The 23848-nt window shown below is 41.6% G+C and overlaps 1 protein-coding gene across 10 annotated transcripts in view; it reads left to right on the top strand.

Annotated features, from left to right (window-relative positions):
* Rad18 (RAD18 E3 ubiquitin protein ligase) overlaps positions 1-22629 on the top strand; it is a 199852-nt gene extending 177223 nt beyond the window's left edge. For 5 of the 10 annotated variants that reach the window (XM_087216724.1, XM_087216722.1, XM_087216726.1 and 2 more), the window contains 2 exons: positions 3588-3676; positions 11779-22629. In XM_087216724.1, coding sequence (XP_087072850.1) covers positions 3588-3676; positions 11779-11822 — 133 coding nt within the window. In that variant the 3' untranslated portion in view covers positions 11823-22629. Of the gene's footprint in view, positions 1-3587; positions 6056-11778 lie in introns of those variants that run through there. The other 5 variants (XM_004835260.4, XM_087216723.1, XM_004835259.4 and 2 more) reach the window with 2 other exon arrangements.
* Positions 22630-23848: the final 1219 nt, after the last annotated feature.

The following is a 23848-nucleotide window of genomic DNA, read 5'->3' as shown; positions in this document are numbered from 1 at the left end:
AAATATGAGAAAAATAAAAAAATGGAAACAAAGTCTTTGCAAATAGGGAAGGGTGGAGGGGGTGAAGGGAGGGCAGGGAAATGGGGAAAAAATAAGAACCAAGATACTCATATAATGGTACAAGCTTCCAATGATGACTGCAACTGTATTTTATACCTAAAATGTACCAATAAACTTAATGGGGGGGGATAAATATTGTTTGAAAAGATACATCTCATGGTGCTTAAAAATATCAGTCCATCAAGAAGATAAATGATTAGAAACCTATACACATAGCCAGGTATGGTTATGCACAGCTATAATGGCAGCGCTCTGGGATGCTGAGGCAGGAGAATCACAGATTCAAGCCCAGCCTGGGCAACTTTATAAGACCCTGTCTAAAAATAAAACAAAATGCATATATATACACTGAATAGTAACCCCAACATACATGCACCAAGAATGAAGGGAAGGAATACTACTTACAGAGCAACAAGGTACAAAACTCAACCAAAACACTGTTGGGATGGGCCCAGACTTCCTCTGCTCAGTCCTCTGTGGGAGGGGCCCACAGGTTTAAATGGGCCTGTGGACCTGCAGCGGGATGGTGTTTTTACTCATCTTGGCCTTCTGCCTTGCCTGCCCTAGGGAAGCACTCTCGATCTACAGGTCCTGGGCGTGCTCTGCTGGTGTCCAGAACCAAATTCAGTGCATGCTACAATGTGGAACATACCGGGGGGTCTCGGATTTTTTTTTTTTTTTTGCTTATTTGCTTTTTCCTGTTTTAAGTATTTTTCAAAGAACACAGTTTAGTTTAGTTTATGTATGTATATTTGTATGTATTTATTTATTCGTTTTGGTTTTTTGAGACAAGGTCTTACTATGTAGTTCGGCCTGACCTTGAACTCACTATGTAGCCCAGGCTGGCCTCGAACTCACAGCACTCCTCCTGCCTCAGCCTCAGGAGTGCTGGGATTACAGGCGTGCACCATCACACCCGGCTAAAGAACACTATTAAAGTTTAATGAGATCAGACCTCCCAAATTTAAAGACCCAATCCAAAAATGGGCATCTGAAATGAACAGACATTTCTCAGACAAAGAAGTAGAAATAGCAAATAAATACATGAAAAAATGTTCAACGTCACTGGTCATTGGAGAGATGCAAATGAAAACAACGCTGAGATTCCACTTCACTCCAGAAAGAATGGCTGCTATCATGAAATCAACCAATAACAAATGCTGGCGGGGCTGTGGGGAAAGAGGAACCTTGCTCCACTGCTGGTGGGAGTGTAGACTGGTGCAACCACTGTGGAAATCAGTATGGAGATACCTCAAAGAACTAGGACGGGAAATCCCATTTGACCCTGCTATTCCACTGCTGGGGATCTTCCCCAAAGAATTAAAAGAATCATACCACAGTGATATATGTGCACCCATGTTCATAGCAGTGCAGTTTGTAATAGCTAAAACTTGGAAACAGCCCAAATGCCCATCAACTGGAGACTGGATAAAGAAAATGTGGTTTTTTTATAAAATGGAGTACTACTCAGCCATAAAAAATGAGAAATTAGAGACGTTTATAGCTAAGTGGATGCACATTGAGGCAATACTCTTAAGTGAAATAAATAGGACACAGATGTGTAAATACCGAATAGTTTCTCTGGTGTTAGAAACTGAAAGTGTAAATAAGGACTAAATGTATAATAGGTCATGTGAAATAGGAAGAAAAGGGGCAAAGGGGAAGGAAGTGGGAGGGCTAAGGGAAAGGATAGAAGGGAATGGGATTAATATGAGAAAATGGAAAAATAGGAACAAAACCCTTGTAACTAGGGAGGACCGGAGGGGTTGAAGGGAGGGCTGGGCAAGGGTGAAAAACAAGAACCAAGAGAGACTATGTAAAGGTGCAGATTTCCAATGATGAATGTCATTATATTGTATACCTAAAATGTACCAATGATTAGAATGAATAATTGATAATGTAAAATAGGAATAAAAGGTCCAAAGGGGTAAGGGTAGTGGGAGGCACAGGGGAAAGGAAAGAAGGGAAAAGAAAAAATGATGAGAAATGGAAAAAATGGAAATAAAGTCTTTGTAAATAGGGAAGGGTGGAGGGTGTGAAGGGAGGGCTAGGAATGGGGAAAAAATAAGAACCAAGATGCATTATATAAAGGTACAATTCCCAATGAGAAATGCAATTGTGTTGTATACCTACAATGTACCAGTAAAAGAATTTAATAAAAAAAAAAGTTTAATGAAATTTGTCAGTTTTTAAAATATTATGTGAGGATTTTGTGTTTTAGGGGCGGGGAGGGGGTCCTGCCTAGGAAATCCTAGCCTAACCCAGTATTATAAAGATTTTTCTCTTATGTGCTGGAGCTTTTATTTTACATTAAAGTCTATAACATATTTTAAGTAAGTTTTTTAAACGTTAAGAGTATGAATTTTGGTTTAATTTTTCTTTTTTTGAGAGGGAGCTCTGGCTGTTGCACACTGTGTATTGAAGGGACTGTCCTATCTCCATTTAATAACTTTGGTGCTTATATTGAAAATCAGAGGAATGTGTGCGTGTGAGTCCCTGTTGTGCTGTGTTGATCTATCTGTCTTCGTGAATGACACACACTCTTGTTCCTGCAGTTTTATAGGAAGTCCTGAAGTCAGGTAGTGTGAGGCCTCTAACTTTGGTTTTGGTCATTGTAACAGTTTACCTTTGGGTTCACTTTTTGTGCTGCTTATTGTATGTCTTTTAGGAAATTGTAAAGAGCATACAGCCCCTACTTTATTGTCACATGGAACAGTTTCAGCCCTAAAAACCATCTATACTCTGCCAGGTGAACTCTCCCTTTCCCCACACCCCAGCAACTCTTTTTTGCTCCTCCCCCAGAGGTGGAAGTCTTAGTTTCCACCGCTTCCCCTCAGCAGTGACCCTTTGTCTGCGCCCCTGCAAAGGGTCTCCTGTCCTTCCACCTTAGACAGACCGTGTACCTCTGCCGCCCCAAGGCAGTGCATCTTTGCCTTTACCCTGGGCAGCAAGTTCAAGTTTGGCTCTTCCCTTAGTGATCAAAAGCTTTTGCTTCTCAGAAGTGTCCGGGAAGGGAGCAGTGCTCATTGGTCAAGCACCTGATACCCTGTGTTCCACCTCCAGAGCAAAAGAAAAAGAAAAACTTCACAAGAATTTCAGCTGATTTCATACCTGGTTATACAGCAGCCCCTCTCTCTCCATTCCTCTGCTCTGGAGGGTTCTTAAGTACTCTTTTCTACATTACCTTATATCAGTAAGAGTTATAATTAGACTATCTGGCTTTTTCTTGTTGGGATAAAAGAAGCTTTTTTCCCAGGTTTTTACATATTAAGATATTTAACACAAGCATAAAACTACTAGATTTTGATTCAAAAAAAGGTTTCATTATTGATTCTCACTTTCCATGATCCTTGAGAATTCACTGTTTTCTTAGTTACAAAGTGGGGATAATAATAAGCACAGATATGTCAGTGGGAGGTAGTTTGGGGGTTTCAGTGAAGTAATGGATGTGAAAGTATTTGTAAGCTAGACATAACTATGAAATAATGATCATTGCTTTCTAAGATATCATTTTTTTCTGTTTTTAGAAATGATCTTCAAGACATAGATACAAGCCCAAGACAGAATCGCCGCATGAGAGCAGCTGAAAGTGCTGAGATTGAACCAAGAAATAAACGTAATAGGAATTAGGGGCCTTTTGCCACCTCTTTTAATGCCACGATCAGAATATGGTAGTTTTCATTGCTGAATGTAGATTTCATATTTATAAATGACCAACGAAAGATGCAAAATTCTAAATGTTATGGTTAACTAATTTTCATTCTTTTCTATCTTTTCGGAAAAGGAAAAGGTGATAAAACATTGTCACTTGGTCAGTTGCCTCCTGCCTCTTAACACATTAACATCCACTTGGTTCACCAGCTTTACTGAGTGGGCAAACTATTTTGCAAAGAGATTTGTTTGGTTTTTAATTTCAGGATATCTATAAGCCATTCTCCTTTTCTTCCATGGAGAAACCAGCTTTAGAAGAGGATTCTTTTCCACCTCTCCACTATAAGGAGTGGTTGAGTTAGGGATATCTGTGTTCTGCATCACTTATGTCCTCAGAGCGTGTGAGTGCCTGGGGCTAAGCTGCTCTGTGCCTATCACAGCAGTTCTATGACGGTGTCACCTGGGTTAGGGGGAGTTGTTTGTTAGACTTGTGTTTCACGTCACTGGAAATAGGATTCCAATTTAAAGTCACAAAGTTAGTGTTATAATTTTTTTTAAAGTTACAAAATTAGTATTATCATTTTTTAAAGGTACAAAGTTATAGTCTTTTAAAAGTTGTGTTAGTACTATCATTTTTTAAAAGTCAAAAATATTTAAAGTCACAAAGTCACAATGACTTTTAAACAGTAGACATTTTCTCCTGAAATGATACTTAAAAATGACTACTAGCATTTTTTAACTTGAGCCAATGAAATCTCTAACACTATGAATCACAGCTATTAAAATATGCAATAAATGGATTTGTAAATGAACAGACTTACTCTAGGTCAAATTGAAATAATGTCCTCAAAATGGTACCCTGTGAATAATGGAGTACAGGCCATATAAACTGTTAACACACTGGTCGGGTAGTGTTGTCTGTGTGCAAAATGTCACCCTGTTTCCAGTGCTTTGGCATTTCAGAGCCAGCCCATGCCTCTGCCACCTCTCCGCCACCCACGACCCAAATACATCAGCTTTCAAATAACATGACAGCAAATACAGCAAAGTTAAAACATCAAATTCGTGAAAATGCTTTGGGACAGGATTTGTGCTTTCGCCTTTTCAAAGAATGTCTCTGTTGACATCAGCCTTTGGGTGTGCTTTGGAGTTTCTGATTGTGGAGTATCATTATGGTAACAGTTTAGTATCTTGGCACTGAAATGCACTGTCTTCATGAGTGCCATGAGTTTCACAGGGTGAGAGGAGAATTTGTCCTAGTCATTCTAGCTGCTGCAAGTCAAGTGGTAGCTAAGGAGGCTGACAGCAGCATACTCGAGAGTCTCAGCGGATCTGCAGTGAGGTAAGTGAGCAACATCAAACAGAAAGCTTAAGGTTGGTGTGACATTAATAACACTGAGCTATCAACATCCATGGCACAGTGAAAACTGCTTGTTTCATTAAGCATTACATAGTCCTCCGTAAATTAACCTGGGAGTAATTACTATTTTATTTCAGCAAAAGGAGTTTTCAAGGGCTTAGTAAGACCCAGGATGGGGAACCAGGCATATGAATTCATTCAGTAAATATTTGATAATCTACTTAGTTATGTATCATTTGCTGTGCTGAGCACTGGGAAATATACAGGTAACCAAAGGCACTCAGTGGAATAGGCAGAAGGGGTTCATACCTTAGGGGACATTTGAGCAATGTATAGAGATTTTTTGGGTATCATAACTAGAGATGGGGTGCAAAGAGTGGTAGAGGAGGCCAGGCGTGCTGCCAAGTGTTTGAACGCACAGTCTGCCCCTCTGTATGAGTTTGCTGGGAACACATCACAGTGTTTCACAGACCAGGCCTAACTGCCAGGTGCTCACAGTTTACAGTGCCAGAGGCTGGAAATCTTCAGATTAGTAGATGTCTTCCAAGGCCTCTTAACCCGGCTTACAAACAGCTGCCATCTCTCCGTGTCCAAGCATGGTCTTCCCTCTGCACATGTATCTGTCCCCTTATTTCTTCTGACAAGGAACAGTCTTATTGTTGGCACCTGCTGTGTGACTTCATTTTACTTGATTTACCTCTTCAAAGACCTTGTCCCTAAATATACCCATATGGTGACATCTTGGGAGCTGGAACTCCCAACTTGTATTATTTTGAGGAGGGCACAAATCAGCCCATAATATCCCGCAATAAGGAATTAAGCATTTCAAATTTCAGTGGTAACCAGATTGAGAAACACTTATGTAAAGAACTCCCAAGTTTATCCAAAAAGTAGAGCCTAATGGACATTTATTGAGCTGTATGTGTTAGCACTTTGCATATGTTTGATATTCATACATTGAAAATAAAGTAAAAAAAAAAAGTATTTTATGTCAATTTAACAAAGACTAAGGAACTTAGGGTGTTAGATTCAGAATTAAAACTGATAGGCTTTTATTGCTAAAATTCACCTTTGAGTGAGTGTCATTCACTGATTATTCACCCTTTTTACCTGCTGATGTCCTTGGGGATAACACCTGCCAGTGGTCACATGGTTTTTAGAGGATTCAGTCCAAAGTCGGCTGGTTCCAGGGCAGAAGTGGCATGGGGCAGGCACATAGATGAAAGCTGCTCATGTCAAGGGCAGCCAAGAAGCACAGTCAAGTCAGGAGCTATCAAGGCCCTGAGTTCAGTCCCAAGTACAAGGGCAGGGACGGGGCTGGGGGTGGAATCCCATATCCTGTTCAGGGCTAGTTTCTGATTTTCTAGCAAACTAAAAATATAATAATGAATTGTGAGATAGATCTGTTTAAACCATCTTACTGTTCATGCAAGGTAGTATATTAAGAGATTTATACTTCCCTTTGTTATGATGACAGAAGTACTTACTTTAAAGCATCCTCTTCAGTAAGAATGAAATGGAACCCAGAAGAAAAGAAAGATATTCAAAAGGCAGTTGTGAGCAGTGAAATTGGCTAAAAAATTTGGCAGATTTTAGGTAAATATAGACTTGGAGTAGGGAGGATTAAAACAAGGTAGAAACAAAATGTTAGACAGTAGCCAGGCATGGTGGCACACACCTGTAATCCCAGCACTCCAGAGGCTGAGGCAGGAGGATCACCATGAGTTTGAGGCCAACTTGGGCTACATGGTGAGGGTCTTTAAATTTGGGGGATCTGATTTTATTAAGTTCTTTATATATTCTAGATAGTAGATCTTTGAGGATCAGCTGGTAAAAATTTTTTTCCCACATTGTGGGTTGTCTCTTCACTATGTGGGTAGTTTCTCTTGCTTTGCAGAAGCTTTTTAATAAGATGAGATCCCAGCTGTTGCTTCTTTGTGCTAGTTCACGTATGAATAAAGTCTTTTCCTATGCCAATGTCTTTAAGAATTCTATCTTAACCTTTCTTCTAGCGGGTTCAATTTTTCTGTTTTAATGTTTAGATCTTTAATCCATTTCAATTTTAGTTTAGTCCATGATGAGAGATATGGGTCTAATTTTAATCTTTGGGAAGTTAAAACCCAGTTTTTCCAGCACCATTTATTAAAGAGGCTGTCTTGCCTCAAGTGAGGTTGGTTGGCTCCTATGTCGAAGATGAGGTGGCTGAGTATGTCTGGAGTTGTTTCTGCATCTTCTAATCTGTTCCATTGATCCTTGGTTCTGTTTCTTTACCAGTACCATAATGCTATTTTTGTCACAGCTTTATAGTAGTAGTTTCAAATTGGGGATTGTGATATCCTTGCCTTGTCTTTGTTGCCTAGAATTGCTTTTGCTAGTCTAGGTCTCTTCTGGTTCCAAATGAATTTTTGGATTGTTTTCTCTAGTTCTGTGAAATATGTTGTTGGAATTTCAATCAGGATTGCATTTAATCTTTATAGCAGTTTTGGAAACATGGCCATTTTCACTATTTTGGTTCTTCCTACTAGAGAACAAGGGATGTCTTTCCATTTTCTGGTATACCCTTTGATCTCTTTTTTCAGAGTGCTGTAGTTTTCAGGGTAGAGGTCTTTTACTTCTTTCATTAGATTGATTCTTAGGTATTTCTTTTTTTTTTTAGATGCTATTGTAAAAGGAATTGTTTCTCCAGTTCCTCTCTCAATGAATCTGTTGTTTGTGTATAGGAAGGCTATTGATTTTTGAGTGTTGACCTTGTATCCAGCTACTCTACTGAATTTGATTATTAAGTCTAGAAGACTTTTGGTGGAGTTCTTGGGGTCTTCTATAGGTATCATATCATCTGCAAATAATGACAACTTCTTCGTTTTCTATCTTTATTCTTTTTATTTCTTTCTCTTGTCTAATTGCTGTGGCTAATGTTTCTAGAACTATACTGAATAGGAGTGGTGACGGTGGGCATCCTTTTCTTTTTCCTGATTTTAGCATGAAATATTTCAGTTTTTGACCATTCAGTATGATGTTGGCTGTTGGTTTATCATAGATGGGTTTTATCAGATTGAGATAAAGACCATCTATTCCAATTTTCTAGGGTTTTTATCATGAATATGTGTTGGATTTTATCAAATGCTTTTTGTGCATCTATTGAGATGATCATATGGTTTTTGTCCTTGCCTCTGTTGATATAGTGAATTACTTTTATTGATTTGCGTATGTTGAACCATCCCTGCATTCCCGGGGTGAATCCTACTTGGTCATAGTGTATAATCTTCTTGATGATCTTCTGCATTCTGTTTTCCAGTATCTTAGTGAGGATTTTTGCGTCTATGTTCATTAGTGAGATTGGCCTGTAGTTCTCTATTTCGGTTGGATCATTCTCTGCTTTGGGGATCAAGGTGATATTGCTTCTAGGAATAAATTTGGGAGTATTGCTTCTCTTTCAATTTCATTGAAGAGTTTAAACAGTAGTGGCAATAGCTCTTCTCTAAATGTCTTGTAGAATTCAGCAGTGAAGGCATCAGGACCTGGGCTTTTCTTTGTTGGTAAGTTTTCAATTTCATTGATTGATATTGGGTTGTTTAGAATTTTTTTATGTTCTTCATTCAACTTTGGTAATTCATATGTATCTAGAAATCTGTTTATTTGTGTTTTCTATCTTATTGGAGTATAGGTTCTCAAAGTTGGTATTGATGGTCCTCTGGATTTCTGCTGGGTTGGTTGTAATTTCACCCTTTTCATTCCTAGTTGCATGGATTTGGGCCTTCCTTTTTTTTTTTGATAAAGTTGGCTAAGGGTTTGTCAATTTTGTTTATTCTTTTGAAGAACTAGCTCTTTGCTTCATTGATTTTTTTATATGGTTCTCTTAGTCTCCATTGCATTTATTTTTGCTCTGACCTTTATAATTTCCTCCCTTGTACAAGCTTTGGGTTTGTCTTGCTCTTCTTTTTCTAGAAGCTTGAGATTCAGCATTAGGTCATTTATTTGAACTCATTCTGTTTTCCTAATGTGGACATTCACTGCTATGAATTTCCCTCTTAGGATTGCTTTCATTGTGTCCCATAAATCCTGATGTGTTGTATTGGCATTGACATTTAATTGTATAAACTGTCTAATTTCTTCTTTAATTTTCTTTGTGACCCATTGGTTGTTCAGGAGGGTGTTACTCAATTTCTGTATGTTTATGAAGTTCCTATAGTTTTTTTGCTTTTGATCTCCAATTTAATCGCACTGTAATCTGATAATATACAGAGGATAACTCCAGTTCCTTTGCATTTACTTAACTTGTTTTATGAGCTAGTATGTGGTCTATTTTAGAGAACAACCCATGTGTAGCTGAGAAGAATGTGTATTCTGATTTTGTGAGGTAGAACACTGTAGACTCTACTAAGTCCATTTGTTAAAGAGTTTGGTTGAGTTCTAGTATTTCATTGTTCATTTTTTGTCTAGTTGTTCTGTCTATGACAATGGGGTATTGAGATCCTCCACTATATTGTATTCGTGCATGTTTGATTTTTCATGTCCATTAACATTTGCTTATGTAGTTGGATATACTAGTATTTAGTGTGTATATATAAATGATTATCATCTCTTTCTGTTGGATTATTCCCTTTACAAGGATATAGAGACCTTCTTTGTCTCTCTTAATTAGTCTTGGTTTGAAATCCACTTTGTCAAAATAGGATAGCTACCCCTGCTTTTTTTTTAGGTTTCTATTGCATGAAATATCATTTTCCACCCTTTGACTTTCAGTTGATGATTTTTTTTATTAAGTGTGTTTCTTGTATGCAGCATATTGTTGGATCTTGCTTCTTGACCCATTCTGCCAGTCTATTTCTTTTGATTGACGAATTGAGACCATTAACATTGATGGTTATAACTGATGTGTATTGACTTATCCTTGTCTTATCTTTTCCTCTTGTTTGCTCTCCCCTTTGCATTTAATTTCTTGTCTTGCTTGATGGATCACTCTGTTGGGCTTCATGGAGTTGTGGGCCTTACTGTCTTTTCCTAGGATAGTGTTTAGAATTTCCTGGAGTGCTGGTTTGGTATTCATGAAGTTCCTCAGGTGTTCTTTGTTGTGGAAATATCTTATTTCTCCATCAATTTTAAAAGAGAGTTTTGCAGGATACATCAATCTGGATTGAAGGTTATCTTCTTTTAGGGCTTGAAATATTTCACTCCAGGCTCTCCTTGACTTGAGGGTTTGTGTTGAGAAGTCTGCTGTGATTCTAATGGCCTTTCCTTTGTATGTGATTTGTTTCTTTTCTCTGCTTTTAACATTTTGTTCTTGTGTTGGATTTCTGGAACTTTGACTATTATATACCTAGGTGTAACTTTTTTTTCATTGCAGCTAATTTGATTTCTATATGCCTCACTTATCTTTGTGTCAAATTCATTTTCCCTGATTGGGAAGTTTTCTGCCATTACTTCTGTGAAAAGTTTATTTATGTCTTTTGTGCCATCTCCTACAGTGACTCCAATCAATCTTATGTTATTCTTTTTTGCATCATCTAGTACCTCTTGGATTGATTTCTCATGGTCCCATGCTGTATTTTTTTTGTTTTTTGTTTTTGTTTTTGTTTTGGTACCAGGGATCAAACTTGGGACCTTGCGCTTGCAAAGCAGGTGGTGGAACCACTGAGCTAAATCCCTGGCTCCTTGCCGTTTTAAAGAAATCTTTCATTTCATGTTCACCGACCACCATCCTGTTTTCTGTCTCTGAAATTCTGTCCCCACATTAATTTATTCTGCTGCGGAAACTTTCAATGGAAATTTTAATTTCTTGGATATCTGCTTGGATGTGTTTTATATTTTCCAGTTCTTTTCTGTGTTGAGTATTCATGGATTCTATCATTTTCCTCAGCTGTTCTTTTTGTTTTTTTAATCTGTATCTGCTCTAGAGTTATTAATCATATCTTTCATTATGGTCACCATCTCTGTTATCTGAGAGATTATTTGTGATTTCATTTTTTCCAGGTCTTCTTTCATTACCTCCCTTCTTACCAGTTCAGGGAGTCCAAGTGGTTGGCTTTAAGATTGTTCTATCTCTTTGTCCCCTGGGTTTGCTTTTGATGATCTAGAAGTCTGGGTTTGCACCTTTTTTAGGTGTCATCTCATTTCTATTTTGTTACTGTTGTTGTTGTTAATATTTTTGGTTTAATTCTTGGCTTGTTATTTGTATTTTGTTTATTGTGAGTATCTTTATTGCCAGTATTTAGAACCTGTAGGGAATGACTACTTCTCCAAGGTGTCTTCCAGATATTACTGTTCTTTGGGTTTTGAGTCTGTAATGACCCTTAGGGAATCTGTCTTGATATACCAGGAAGAACAACTGACTAGGTAACAATCAAGTCACCTTGGCCAAAGTAATGCAATCAGCATCAACAAGAGCATCAAACACAGCTTAGAAAATGACAAACTATGGTGTATCTGTCACCCTTTACTGTATGAACTAGATTTGAGGTTATATATCAAAATCTAGGACCAATCAAAAATATGTTTGCAGTGAATAAGCCCTTCGATATAGCAAATTTACCTTCTGGGAATAAGACTTAGAAGGAGTTGGGGGTTGGGAGTAGAAAAATAGGAGAGTGAAAGGTTAGAAGTAGGGCTAAAGGATGAAGACAGGAGGGAAAGTGAGAAGGAAGGAACAAAAGCAAGAACAGAATAAACTAGCAGCAACAGAACTAGACACTGTATTCATGTTCTTACAGAACTAAGAAGAATCAAGAATAAACAAAACAGGGAAGAGAACTGAAGAAAAGGACGAAAGGAGGAGAAAAGCAAAGAGAAAAAGAAAAGAAAGAAGAAAGCAAAAAACAGTCCCCTTCAAGGCATGTCTCTTCTGTCACCCGTAGACAATGTGAGCAGCAGCATGCAGATCCAGTCACTTATTCTCTGAGCCAGCCATAATCCACTGAGATTCAGGCTTGTTTCTGGTTTCAAAGCCAAAAGTGAGCTCCCCGACTTCCTGTGGGTTTGAACTTTCCACAGTTCTGCTGCAGGTTCGAGCTATCCCTTCCCCACAGCAAGTCTGGGTTCCTGTAGGTGGTGCTCATCCAAACCACTCACCAACTGCTGTAGTCCACTGGTTCTTTATTGCAGTTGCTATCTTTGCTTTCCCCGTGGGCTTCACTTCTCAGCCACAGACCTCTGAGAAGCCCTCTCTCTGCTGCTCACCACTCTGTCATCTTCCCAAGCTCAGAACAATGGTCTTTCTGCTCTCTTCTGTTGTCTGGATCTGGCTGTCACTCTTGCTATTGGCCTTGCTGCTGATAGTAGGCAGGCAGGCAGGTGGCAACCCCAGTTGCTGCAGAATGGCGAGCAGTCAGGCAGGCCCCAGGTGGGTGGGCCCAGGGTAGCTGAAGAGTGGCACGCAGGCCTCCAAATATTCATTCAATGACAACTTTGTTAGGACATGACAACAGATATATAAGGAAGAAGCACTCCTAGGAGTGGCTCACTTTCCCTCCCTGTGCCTCTGGTTCCTCTTCAGTGACTAGAGCATGTCAGCTGAAATGTAGAATGTCAGAGCTGGAAAACAGGTTTCAGTGTAGGTATAAGATTTACAGTGTCTTTTGGCTATAACGTTCCAAATATCCAAATCTCAAGCGGAACTTCTGGTCAAGATAGCCCTTTTGGTGAGTAGAAGGGAGTAACAGTCCCCTCCCTGTAAGATCTGCCTGTAAGATCTGCACTTCGGGGCAGCACTCATAGCAGGCTTGGAAACCCAGTCCTGCTGAGGAGACTCTGAGTAGTGGCTTTGAATGCTGTTTGGACTAAACCAAGGCACCTGGTGGTTGCTATGCTGTCTTCTGGGGTTGAGCCTGAGGACTGAACAGCAGCTTCACCTAAGGCATTGTTGCTTCCTGTCTTATTTCCAAGCAGAGCATCTGGGGCTTAGGTTCCAGACAGGGTTATTGAGGAGGGGGGCAAAGAACCAGCTTTAAACTCAAGTCCCCTTAGAGGAGAAAGTAATCCTGGGAACAGATGAGAAAGATGGGTTTGTGTCTCCAGTCCTCTATCCAGTTGATTCTTGAACCATTCGATGCACCCCACCACCTCTGGCCACCTGATCACTGATGAGTCCTCACAGGTTGCTTTTGCCCTTTCACATCTCCCACCCAGCTTCCCTAGTCTGCTCTTGATGTCCTGTACTCCTGCTGAATCTCAGTTTTAGGTTTTTCTTTTGACCTCTTACTGATGTAGATATCTTCACATCAACAATTTTTATCCTCTCTCTACCATTTTCAGTGTCCACCCCTAATTCCATGTTATCCAGTTTAGGTCCCATGGCCCATCACAGCCAATCCCTTGCCTCTCACCTCCACCAGACTTGCCAAGTCCTCCTCATACTTCACCAGCCACCCTTTCTCAGTAGCCTTTGCTGGAGCCTTACTCTCCGCCTAACTCATCAGCTTTCCATCACTATAACAAATACCTGAAATGACCCACTGATGAAGAGGCAAGAGTTACTGTGGCTCATGATTTGGGGGTTTCAGTCTATCATTGGCAGGCCCTATTGCTTTTGGGCCTGTGGTATCATCATCTCACCATCATAGTGAGGAAGGAATAGCAAGGCAAAGCCAGTCATTTTACAGGATATGAAAAGTGGAAAGGAAGGGGCTGGTGTCACACAGTCCCCTTCATGGGTGTGCTCTGTTGATCTCAGTGTAGGCTCCACTTCTTAAGTGTTCCACCATTTCCTAGTTGCACCATGTTGGACCAGGCGTTTAACACATGGGCCTTGGGGCAGGCACTCTCCAGATGCAGACTAGTGACTTGGAACTTTAAATGTAGAAGTGCCCTATTTAGTCCTCTTTTCTTCTTTAGCTATGTTTTCTCCTATGTTGATTTCACCCAGTCACTTGGCTTTGAATTCTCTCTTAATTAATGATTCTCAAAATTATTCCTCTCTCTTGAGTTTTAGATTGGCTTACTTGACATGTCCACATGGCTAAGGGACAACTCATGCTTAATGTGTCTAAAGTTAAAATGTCTGGCCTTGTGTATAATAAAATCCTGGCCTTGAATTTGGTTCATAGTTAAGCATTCTCTAACCCATCTGGAGGTTGATGTAGTCTGGCTTCTTGCACTGGTGTAATAGGGGAGGTGTGGTCCTTGTGGACCTCCCTCCCTGGCCTGCTTTATTCTTTCACCCATCCTCTACCATCTAGCATTTGGTTCAAAGATTGGAGACGGGGGAAGAGAAGTGGGGAGGGAAACTGCCAATGAGTGCTATCATCAGAGGTTTGACTGGCAGAGCCTGGCAGGTAGTTCAGGTTGGCCCTCTGGGATCTTCAGAGGCCCCACTGGGGAAGGTCCACCATAGGACTTGTAACTCATGCAGGCTTGCTCCTCTGGGCAGCTATTCTCGTCTCCAGTTTTGGCTGTCTCTGTTGCATTCCACACAGGCTCTGTTGGGATCCCACTGTTTCTCTGTCCAGTTCCCTTGAGAGCTGAAAATGATATCAGGCCTGCTTGCCTGAATAACCCACACACATCAGGCATACATAAGACCCTCATTCTTTCTTGGGCCTGACAAACTCTGGAATGCAGATCAGTCCCAACATAGCCACCCTCCTTTGTTCTGATGTCAGTAGTCAGCCAGCCAGCTTGTCTCTTACCCTCTAGATCCATGTTGTCCAACAAGAGTTTTCTGCCATGGTAGAAATGTTCTCCATTTCTGCTGTCCAGTATGGCAGCCATTGGAACACCAATTGAGGAACTGGATTTTTACTGTATTTCATCTAATTTTCACTAATTAAATACACATGCAGAGATCAGTGTCAATACTTAATCTAGAAGAGCTAGGTCTAGAACAGCTCTAGATTTTCAGGCTGGTGGGCTGGATGTCAGTCTACCATGCTCCCTAACTGCAAGGAATGTATTTCAAGCTTGGAGTTTCTCCTACTGCTGTCCTTCCTCCATTGGAGGGAAGGGCCAAACCCCCACACCTTCTCTTTGGGAAGAAAGGAATATGGAACTCTCAATAAAGTTCACTCAATAGAAATCCCAGGTATTCCTCCAGACTTTGTACTGACCTGGCCACTGAAGAAGTCATTGTGCTAGTTTTTATCATTTTTGCAAATTTAGGTGATTTGATTCAACCCTCTCTTTGGCACCTGATACTTACGTCTTTCCTCAACTAGGACATTTTAGTATTCTGATACACTTAGAACTCATTTTTGATTTTATGAATTTGACTCATTTGGACACTTCATCTAAGTGCATTGATTCAGTTTGTCTTTTTGTAATTGATTTACTTCACTTAGCATAATGCCCTCAAGGTTCATCCACACGATTACATGTGATAGGATTTCCTTTTTTTTCCTAAGGTGGAAGAATAATCTTCCATTGTGTGTCAATTCCATGTTTTCTTTATTCATTTACTCATAGATGGACATCTGAGGGTTGTTTGTTTTGGCCTCTTGGCTATTGTGAATAATCTCAGTGAACATCTCTGAGCAAATATCACTTCACGCTCCTGCTTTCAGAAATGGGACTGCTAATCATGGTAATTCTATTTAGTTTTTTGAGAAGCTTTCATACTGCCGTCCATAGCAGCTGCACTATTCTACCATCCCATCATTCATGCATGAGGGTTCCCGTCTCTACATCCTCACCCATGCTTTCTGTTTTCTGTCCCTTTTATGGTGTCTATCCCAGTGAGTATAAGATGACATTTCCTTGTGGTTTCGATTTGCATTTCTTTAAGATTAGTGATGTTAAGCATCTTTCATTATGCTTCTTGACCATTTGTATATTTTCTTTGGAGACAGATTTTTCTCAAGCCCTCTGTCCATTTTAAAATCAGATTATTTGTGGTTGTTCTAGAACTTTATTCTGCCCTTTGAGATGTAGCGGTATACCCTTCCCAGTTTACTGTGTGTGTTTGTGTGTGTGTGTGTGTGTGTGTGTGTGTGTCTCCTCCTCAGCCCCTCGCCTTCTACCACACTAATTTGCACCACCATCCTCTCTATGAGGCCCCCACTCTGCTTGGTTTTTCCCACAGCAGCCACCTCTAACTGTGGCATACATGCCCTGAGGTCCATCTCCTCTCTGGCCTCTGCCTCTTATCCTTCCACTGCTTGCTAGATGGCAGCTGCTCAGACCTTGTCTCGGTTGCTGCACACAGCAGGCTCATTCCTGCTTCAGGATGTAGCCTCCCTATGTCGTGTGGAATTCTGTGCTCCTGAGTTGCACGGGGCTGTCTGCTCATCAGTTCTAGAGCTTCCCCAACATCTCGTGCTCTTGGATGCCTTCCTATGTCTGCTCTAGACTCTTGTTTCCTTTCCTTCATAGTATACACTGTCCAGAGTTATTTGCTTGCCTACTTGTTTATTGTTTTCCTTCCCTTATCAGAATGTAAGCTCTATGGCAGGAGGAGCTCTGTCATGTTTACTACTATGTCTGCCAGGCCTTGAATAGTATCTAGTACATGACAGACTTCAAGAACTTTGTGCTGAAAGACAAGAAAAACAAAAACCTGCGTGCTAACTGACTGTCTTCTTTTCTTGCTGGAATGTGAGTTCCATGAGCCTGAGGAACTTCCTGTGTGGTCCTCACTTCTGTGTTCTCGGTGTTTTGAGCAGCACCTGAGCATAGTGGGCAGCAGTAAACCCCCAAGGAATGAGGTCTTGCTGAGGAAGTAGGAAGATCTTGGTCAGGACCCACTGGATCAGTTTCCTCCTTTTCTGTTTCTGTCTTCCCTTCTGTCCACTGTTCAGCTATTCCAGAAATGCTTGATCCAACTGGATGAAAATAGCATCGATTATATTACTTATGTTAACTGCTTACTGCTTATCCAAATCCTCATGGACCAATAAAGGAGGTGCGTGTGTGTGTGTGTGTGTGTGTGTGTGTGTGTGTCTATGCGTGTATGTGTGTGTGTCTGCTCATAATCTTTATTGTAAGCACAAACACTATTGCATTTCTTTCTCTATGAAATTCATTACTTTTCTAGTATTTATACCCTCTCTCAGCTAAAAAAGGATTCTAATCACATCAATGAGAACCTAAACTATTAAAAATATGTGCGACTTTTTACTTAATACTTAGCCTGTAGTTTTATTTTTTGCACCTAAACTTAATTTTCCTTTGAACTTTTGTGTTAACTTGCATATTAGATAAATCTTCATTTGAAGATGACTAAGAAACTCCTAATACTAAAAGGGATTACTCCATCTTCCTGAGTGCCTTCAAGGATTTTGCTAATAGCTTTCCTTTTTGTTTAACAGATTATCCTGCAGCCTCTGCGTCATATTAAAATTCTCAGCACTGACATCCCTTTCTCTGGAGGCTTTGTGACAAGAAAAGCAGGGATTTGGTTATGTATACAGAATTCTGCTCTTATGAGCATATTGATTGATTCTCATCAGGAGACAGACAAAGGATTTGTCTGAAGGATTAGGGCAATTGTGGTCTTGGAGGAAAAAAAAGAGAAAGAGGCCTGAGATAATATTTTTGTTCTCTTGATCTTAAATTCAAGATGACATGAAATGTAGGAGCTTGAAATCAACCTTAAAGCCCACCTAGTCTTATGTCATTATTTTTAGATGAGAATGCTTAGTTCTTAGAGGAAAAGTGGTTCTCCCAAGGCCACACAGTTGAAATGCAGAGTCAGAGCGAAAACTGACATTCCCTTTGGACTAGAAAAGGCCAGGTTACCAAGGAACTGTTAACTTCTAATGGCTCATGGTGGGCTCAAGTGAGTCCTCTAAACTTCCATGCATGTTTCTTATCTGTAAGATGTGGCCACTCATTCCTAGCTTTCTACCTGCTAGAGAAAAGTCATCAGATTTATCATCAGATTATTTTATTAAACACCCAATTGTATATGGAATAGTGCTGGCCTTTTACAGAAGAGTAACAGTATCATCATAATACTTTAATTTAAATTTTGAAATATTTATTTTAAACAATACATTATTGTGGTTTATTGTTCATAAAGCTCAAAAAAGTTTACAGTGAGAAGTCTCCCTGCCACTACCATTTTATGTCTTGAGCTTAAATATCATGTTCAAGCTTTTCTTTCCAAATTATTATTCCATAGCACTGACTGAATCAGAAACTTAGAATCTAAAGTAAGAAAAATAGGCATGAACATATATCTGCATAATAGAAATATGGGACAGAGAATTCCCTGAGCACAACTTGGAAAGCTCTTCAGAAGACAGTAGATGTGAGGGTATGTCTTGTCACTTTCTCATCCACTGGACACAATACTCAACACCCACAATTCAAGGGAAGAGAGGTTTATTTTGACTCATTTCAGAATTGAAGTCCATGTTTGACAGGCATATTAAACACTGAAGCAGCATGGTAGAAGGGACTGGCAGAGGAAAGCTGTTCACATTATGACAGCCAGGAAACAGAAGGAAGGAGCCAGGGAGGGACATGTACCCTTCCAGCTCATCCCCCTAGTGACTGGAGTCTTCTCACCAGCCCTACCTCCCAACAGTAAGTCAGCTGCATGACCCTCTTGATTCACCTTCCGAAAGCCCTGCCCATGAACACATGAGGCCTTTGAGATCCATTCTCCATCCAAACCATAAGAAGGTGCTTAGAAATTTTTGGACAGCTTGGGGTGTCACTGCAGGGTGCCACCTTTCCTGGGTGCCTCTTCCTGAATAGAAGCCTGGCGAGCTATAGAAGGCTGCCTGCAGAGCGCAGCCTGGGTTGTAGGGCCCTTGATCTGGTTTGTCTTTATAAATGCACACACAGAAGTATGACAGAATTAGTGCAGAAATGATAATTATTGAATGAATGAGTATATTAAGTACCCTCGTTTTAGAATCTTGAAATATTAAGAGCTAGAAGAATCTTTTGAGACCAGCGTGACTGTGAATACTAGATGTTCTCACTTCTAGTATTGGAACTGTTGAACTTTGTCTCCAAACACTATCTGTGTGGAATTGTATGTATGAGTGCCATGTTTAAGGGGGATATAGGTGAAAAGGACCACTTCAACCTATGGAGGGTAAATGAAGGAACCAGATTTGTTAGGCTTAGGAGAAGGAAGAGAGGAAATATTAGACAGGAAATATACATGGTACTTGTCTTGATGGGCCTTACAGTGAAGGAAATATCCTAAGTGGTTGAAGAGCATATACCCAGAAAGGGCTGTGGATTCCGAAACCTTTCTGACAATCAGAGCTGCAGTGAGCTGCCAGGTGAGGAGCCAGCATCCCAGCAGTACCACAGTTTCAGCAGAGGCTGTTTGGCACAGCTGAGGGATAAGATAAAGGGAGGGCTATTGGGCAAGTGTCCGCTGCAGGGGCTCAGACGAGCTCTCAGATTACTGCTACCTCTGAGATCATGTGCTTGGTCTAATACAAATAGAGCTTTGCCTTTAGTTTGAACTTTCCCTATTGAACTTTATTAAATTCATATATTTGTGTTCATTTTTTACCCAACTACTTTGTATTGGCAGAAGATAATTAGGTACATGATAATTATTGTCTTCGTCTTCTATTGCTGCTATAACAAATTACCACTACTTAGCGGCTTAAAATAACAGAAGTGTATAAGGCTCTGTACAAGTCCAACCTGAGTTCCACTAGGCTAAGATAAAAAATGACAATAGGGCTGTGGCCCCTTCTGGAGGGTCGAGGGGAACAATCTTTCCTTCCCTCTTCAGCTTCTGCAGGCTGCCTGCCTTTTTTTTTTTTTTTTTGGTACCGGAGATCGAACTCGGGTCCTTGCACTTGCACAGCAGGCAGTGCCTGCCTTCTTAAGTGTGTGGCTCTTCCTTCTATTGGCAAAGCCAGGCAGTTGATTGAGCACTCCTTATTTCACCTTGCTCCCACTCTTCTGCCTCCCTCTTCCTCTTTAGCGTCCTTGTGAGTGACTGTGTTGGGCCCTGTTTTAAGCTCATCTTAATTCCATCTGCAGCCTTAATTCCTCTTTGCCACAGGCCTGACGTAGCCCATCTTCAGGCACCACGCTTACCTCATTCATACAATAGATGTTCTATCTTTCTGTCAGAGGTGGGTTTGGGTTGTCCCCCTTGGGGGCTTGCCCTTGGCAGTGATCATTTGCAAGGCTGATTCTGCCTGCTTCATGATGTCCCTAAGGTACTGTGTTGGGGTTTTTTTCTCTCTCTCATACTAGGGAGTGAGCCTAAGGCCTTTGCAATGAGCTGTATTCCTAGCAACCCTCCTTTTAAATTTTTTGAGTCTTACTAAGTTGCTTAGGCTGGGCTTGAGTTTGAGATCCTCCTGCCTCAGTCTCCCACCGTGCTGAATTGCTCCATGTGCCACCATGCCCTGCTTGTGTTGGGGCTTAACATTGGACTTCTGTTTCTTCTGGTCTTGATGTGTGAGTGTGTGTGTGTGGCATGTGCATGCACTCATTAACACCTACTTTAGTATCTGGGTCAGCGCAGAACTTACCAGGACACTGCCCAGACCAGTCCTTGGAGCTTGTGCTACCAGGAGGGTGGTACAAGTGGCCCGTGCTGTGAAGCTCACGGTAATCCACAGGGACCAAATGAAACAGGCCCTACAGGAACGGGGGTGGTGTATGCTAATAAAACAGCCCACAAAACCATAACTAGCAAGCAAATTATTGATGAGTTTCCCCCACCTTCTCTTCTAACATCCCCTTTCTGCTCAGAGAGTGGAGGTGAGTGCCATGTTAAAGTTCCAGATGTGGCTATTCTGTGGCCAAGCATGTCTCACCTCAGTACTTAAAAAATGAACACCAAACTTGGCAATGTAACGCTAACTCCAGAGTTGATGAGAAACAAAGGGACAGAGGTCAGCATTTAAGCTCCAAGTTAAGTTTGAATACTGGGATGGGCTGTTCTCACTGGCTCAGGACCAGCTGCTGTTTTGCTTTAAGTTTCCTGGAGCTCTTTCTTGTGCAGTTTCTTATCTCAGTTCAAAGTGGGGGTTGATAGTCATGGTGAGTGGCCCTGCCCTTGGTCTCCATTAGGCGCATCACCTGTCAAAGAGGAGCCGAGAGAGGCAGGAGCCCAGTGCTCCCTTAGCCTCAGGTCACGCCCTTCATCCTGACCAGCCTCACCCTCCTGGCCCTCCTGTCCCTCCTGTCAGCCACTCTGGCAGGTCCCCAGGCTTGGTCTCATTCTCAAGGTCCCAATTATGCCTCTTCTTGGAAAGGATGGAGAACGCAGTTGGAGCAACACAGTAGCCGTCTGGATTCTGTTTGCAGCTCCCCTTCTCCGTGAGGGGCCTAACTTCCATCTGGTGGTTGCTGGGCTCGCCACAGTGTCAGTGATCTCACTGCCTGCTGTCCCCTCCACAGCTCCAGAAGCTTGTGTGCCTTTCTTAAGGGAGCAAATTAACAGGCAGCACTTGTCATTAGCATTTTCTCTGTGCCACCAGCCAAAATCACTTCCTTTACCCCTTGGGTAATGTAGCTTACTTTAAATGCCAGTCCTGACTTCCCATTTTTCTAACCATATTAAACTGACCTGGAATCCAGGTGGCCTGTGCTGGGCCTCTTTTAGACAGAGTCGCGGATGGGATGCCTAGGTCTGTCCCTTAATGCCCCAGATGTTCTCCTTAAACCCCTGGATCACTCCATCAGTCCAGGCTTCCAGTGAGGCAGATAATAGATCAGAGAGAGGCAGGCAGAGCCATCGGGCTGCTTCTGGACCCCTGTGAAAGCAGGAAAGGAAGGCTTGGGTAGGAAGAGCCTCAGCCTTCAGCCCTGAGATCATTTTGGTTGGACGAGTAGGGAGCCTAACAAAGACTGGCAGCCCTTTGGCCTGGCTGTCTCATAGATAAGAACTGCCTACTTGTAACTTTACCTTCAGACTACCTGGCACGGCCATCCCCACATCCCATGGCTTCTCCTTGATCTCTGGATGAATCTCCATTGGGGATGAAGTCAGGACCTAGGAGGACAGACCCCACATCATCCAGAAAGCTTGTATACACTCATTCCCCAGGTCATCCTCCCGTGACTCCTGTAGCTCTGCTCTTTCAGAGAACTGACAGTGGAATAGAAAGTACTGCACATGGACTTGGTGAGACTAGGGCTTGGGCTCCAGCTCTGCCATTTAGTTTGTGGGACCAGAATGACTCCATTTTGTCCAAAATGGAGCAGTCTCCTTTGCTCTCTCAAATTTGTGCTTGATCTGGGACAAAAGACATGATCTGTAACTCAAGATTCCTAAGCTCATTACTCAGCCATCTGTTTGCCCTAGAAACAAGTGTCCCGGGCCCACTATCTATAGGACAATCTGTTAACGTGCTGACTATCCACACAAGGTGGTCATGACCATGAGTCAAGATGTCTGCTGACCATCAGTACGTGACAGTAGACCACTAACCTTTGTCCCCATTTTTCTTGTAAAAACCTATACGTAATCCCCTTCAACCCCCAATGAGCCTAGCCAATCAAAATTCTACACTTCATACTTGCTAAATGTTAACCAATCATATGGCTGCTAATGACTGAAGCTTGCTGTAATCTCAATAAAAACCCTGCTAATTTGGAACTCGGGGCTCTCAATCTTGATCCGCTGTGTCGGTGACAATTGAGAGTCCCTGCTTAAGCTTGAATAAATGACCCTCGTGTGCTTACATCGGAAACGGCCTCCTGGTGGTCTTTGGGACTTCGTAATCTGGGCACAACAAGTTCAGCTCAACATTTATGCAGAGCCTTCTACAGGTTGTGCCCTTTCCTGGAAATACAGAGAGGAGCTCAGGCTTGCAGGGAAACAAGCAAGTCAACAGATAAATAAACTGATAGTACAGCAAATACAAGACCAATATGATTAGAGTGGGATGGGCAAAAGCCAAGGTACTCCCCAAGGATACCTGGTGTTCTTCCTGTATGTACCTACTATGGCATCAACACATCCCTGTGTTTTGTCTCCCATAAAGTAAAATTAGGTCTCTAAAATCAATCAAGATGTTTTTAGTGCCTGGCACCAAAGCAAAAGGAGACAGCTACTTGTCATTAGTAGGGGGGTGAGCATGGGGGCTTCCCTCCCTTAGGCTCACTCTTGGAGCCTGTCATTTTCACCTGAAGGGACCTCTTGGGAGCCTCCACTGGCCCCTGTAGACATATGAGACCCTGACAGAGACCAACTGCTCCCTGTTGTGCTAGCCCTGTCCTGGCTTGCAGGTCTCTGCCTTCCTTATGCTGAGCTGGGGCAGAAAGAGCCAGGCAGGAAAACCACAGACCACTGGCCCATGTGGGTGTCTGAGGGAGATGGGGTGGAAAGTAGAGAACCTGAAGCTGGCAGCTCGGAGGTGAGAAAGAGGCCCTGAATCTCTGGAGAGGGCTGAATCAGTGACAGTGGATTGACTTCTGTACCACATGGAGTATTTTCCTGATTCTCTACCCACTTGGTAGCTTTTTTATTGGATACCAGGCATTATAAATTTTACCTTGTCACATGCTTCTGCAACCCTGTACATAATCTTGATCCTTGTTCCAGGACACAGTTGAACTACTTGAAAAAAATTTTGATCTTTTGGTCTTGCTTTTAATATTTTTTTTTTTGGTCTGGAACAAGTCTCAGCCTAGGGCTAATTACTCCCCCCTATTGAGGCAAGACCTTCCTGTCTACATTCTATTGAATGTGAGGTAAATTATGAGTTTTTCCAGTCAGGCTGGAGGGAATAATCTGTGTTCAGAGTTTCCAGCTCTGTGTGAACTCTAGTCCTTTCAAATGATTGTTCCCCATGTTCTAGTATTTCCCTCAGACATGCTATATTCTCCTCAAGATGTAGGAGAGACCTTCTGCCCATTGCCAGGGTTTTCTCTCCATGTTGAACTTTGCTCTGCAAAGTCTAGCTGCCT

Source organism: Heterocephalus glaber, unplaced genomic scaffold (assembly GCF_053883595.1).
Source record: "Heterocephalus glaber isolate CG9 unplaced genomic scaffold, H.glaber_assembly_v1.0 deba00000122, whole genome shotgun sequence".
Classification (NCBI taxonomy): domain Eukaryota; kingdom Metazoa; phylum Chordata; class Mammalia; order Rodentia; family Bathyergidae; genus Heterocephalus; species Heterocephalus glaber.
Note: the sequence above shows the minus strand (reverse complement) of the source record. Positions and strands in the feature narration are given on the sequence as shown.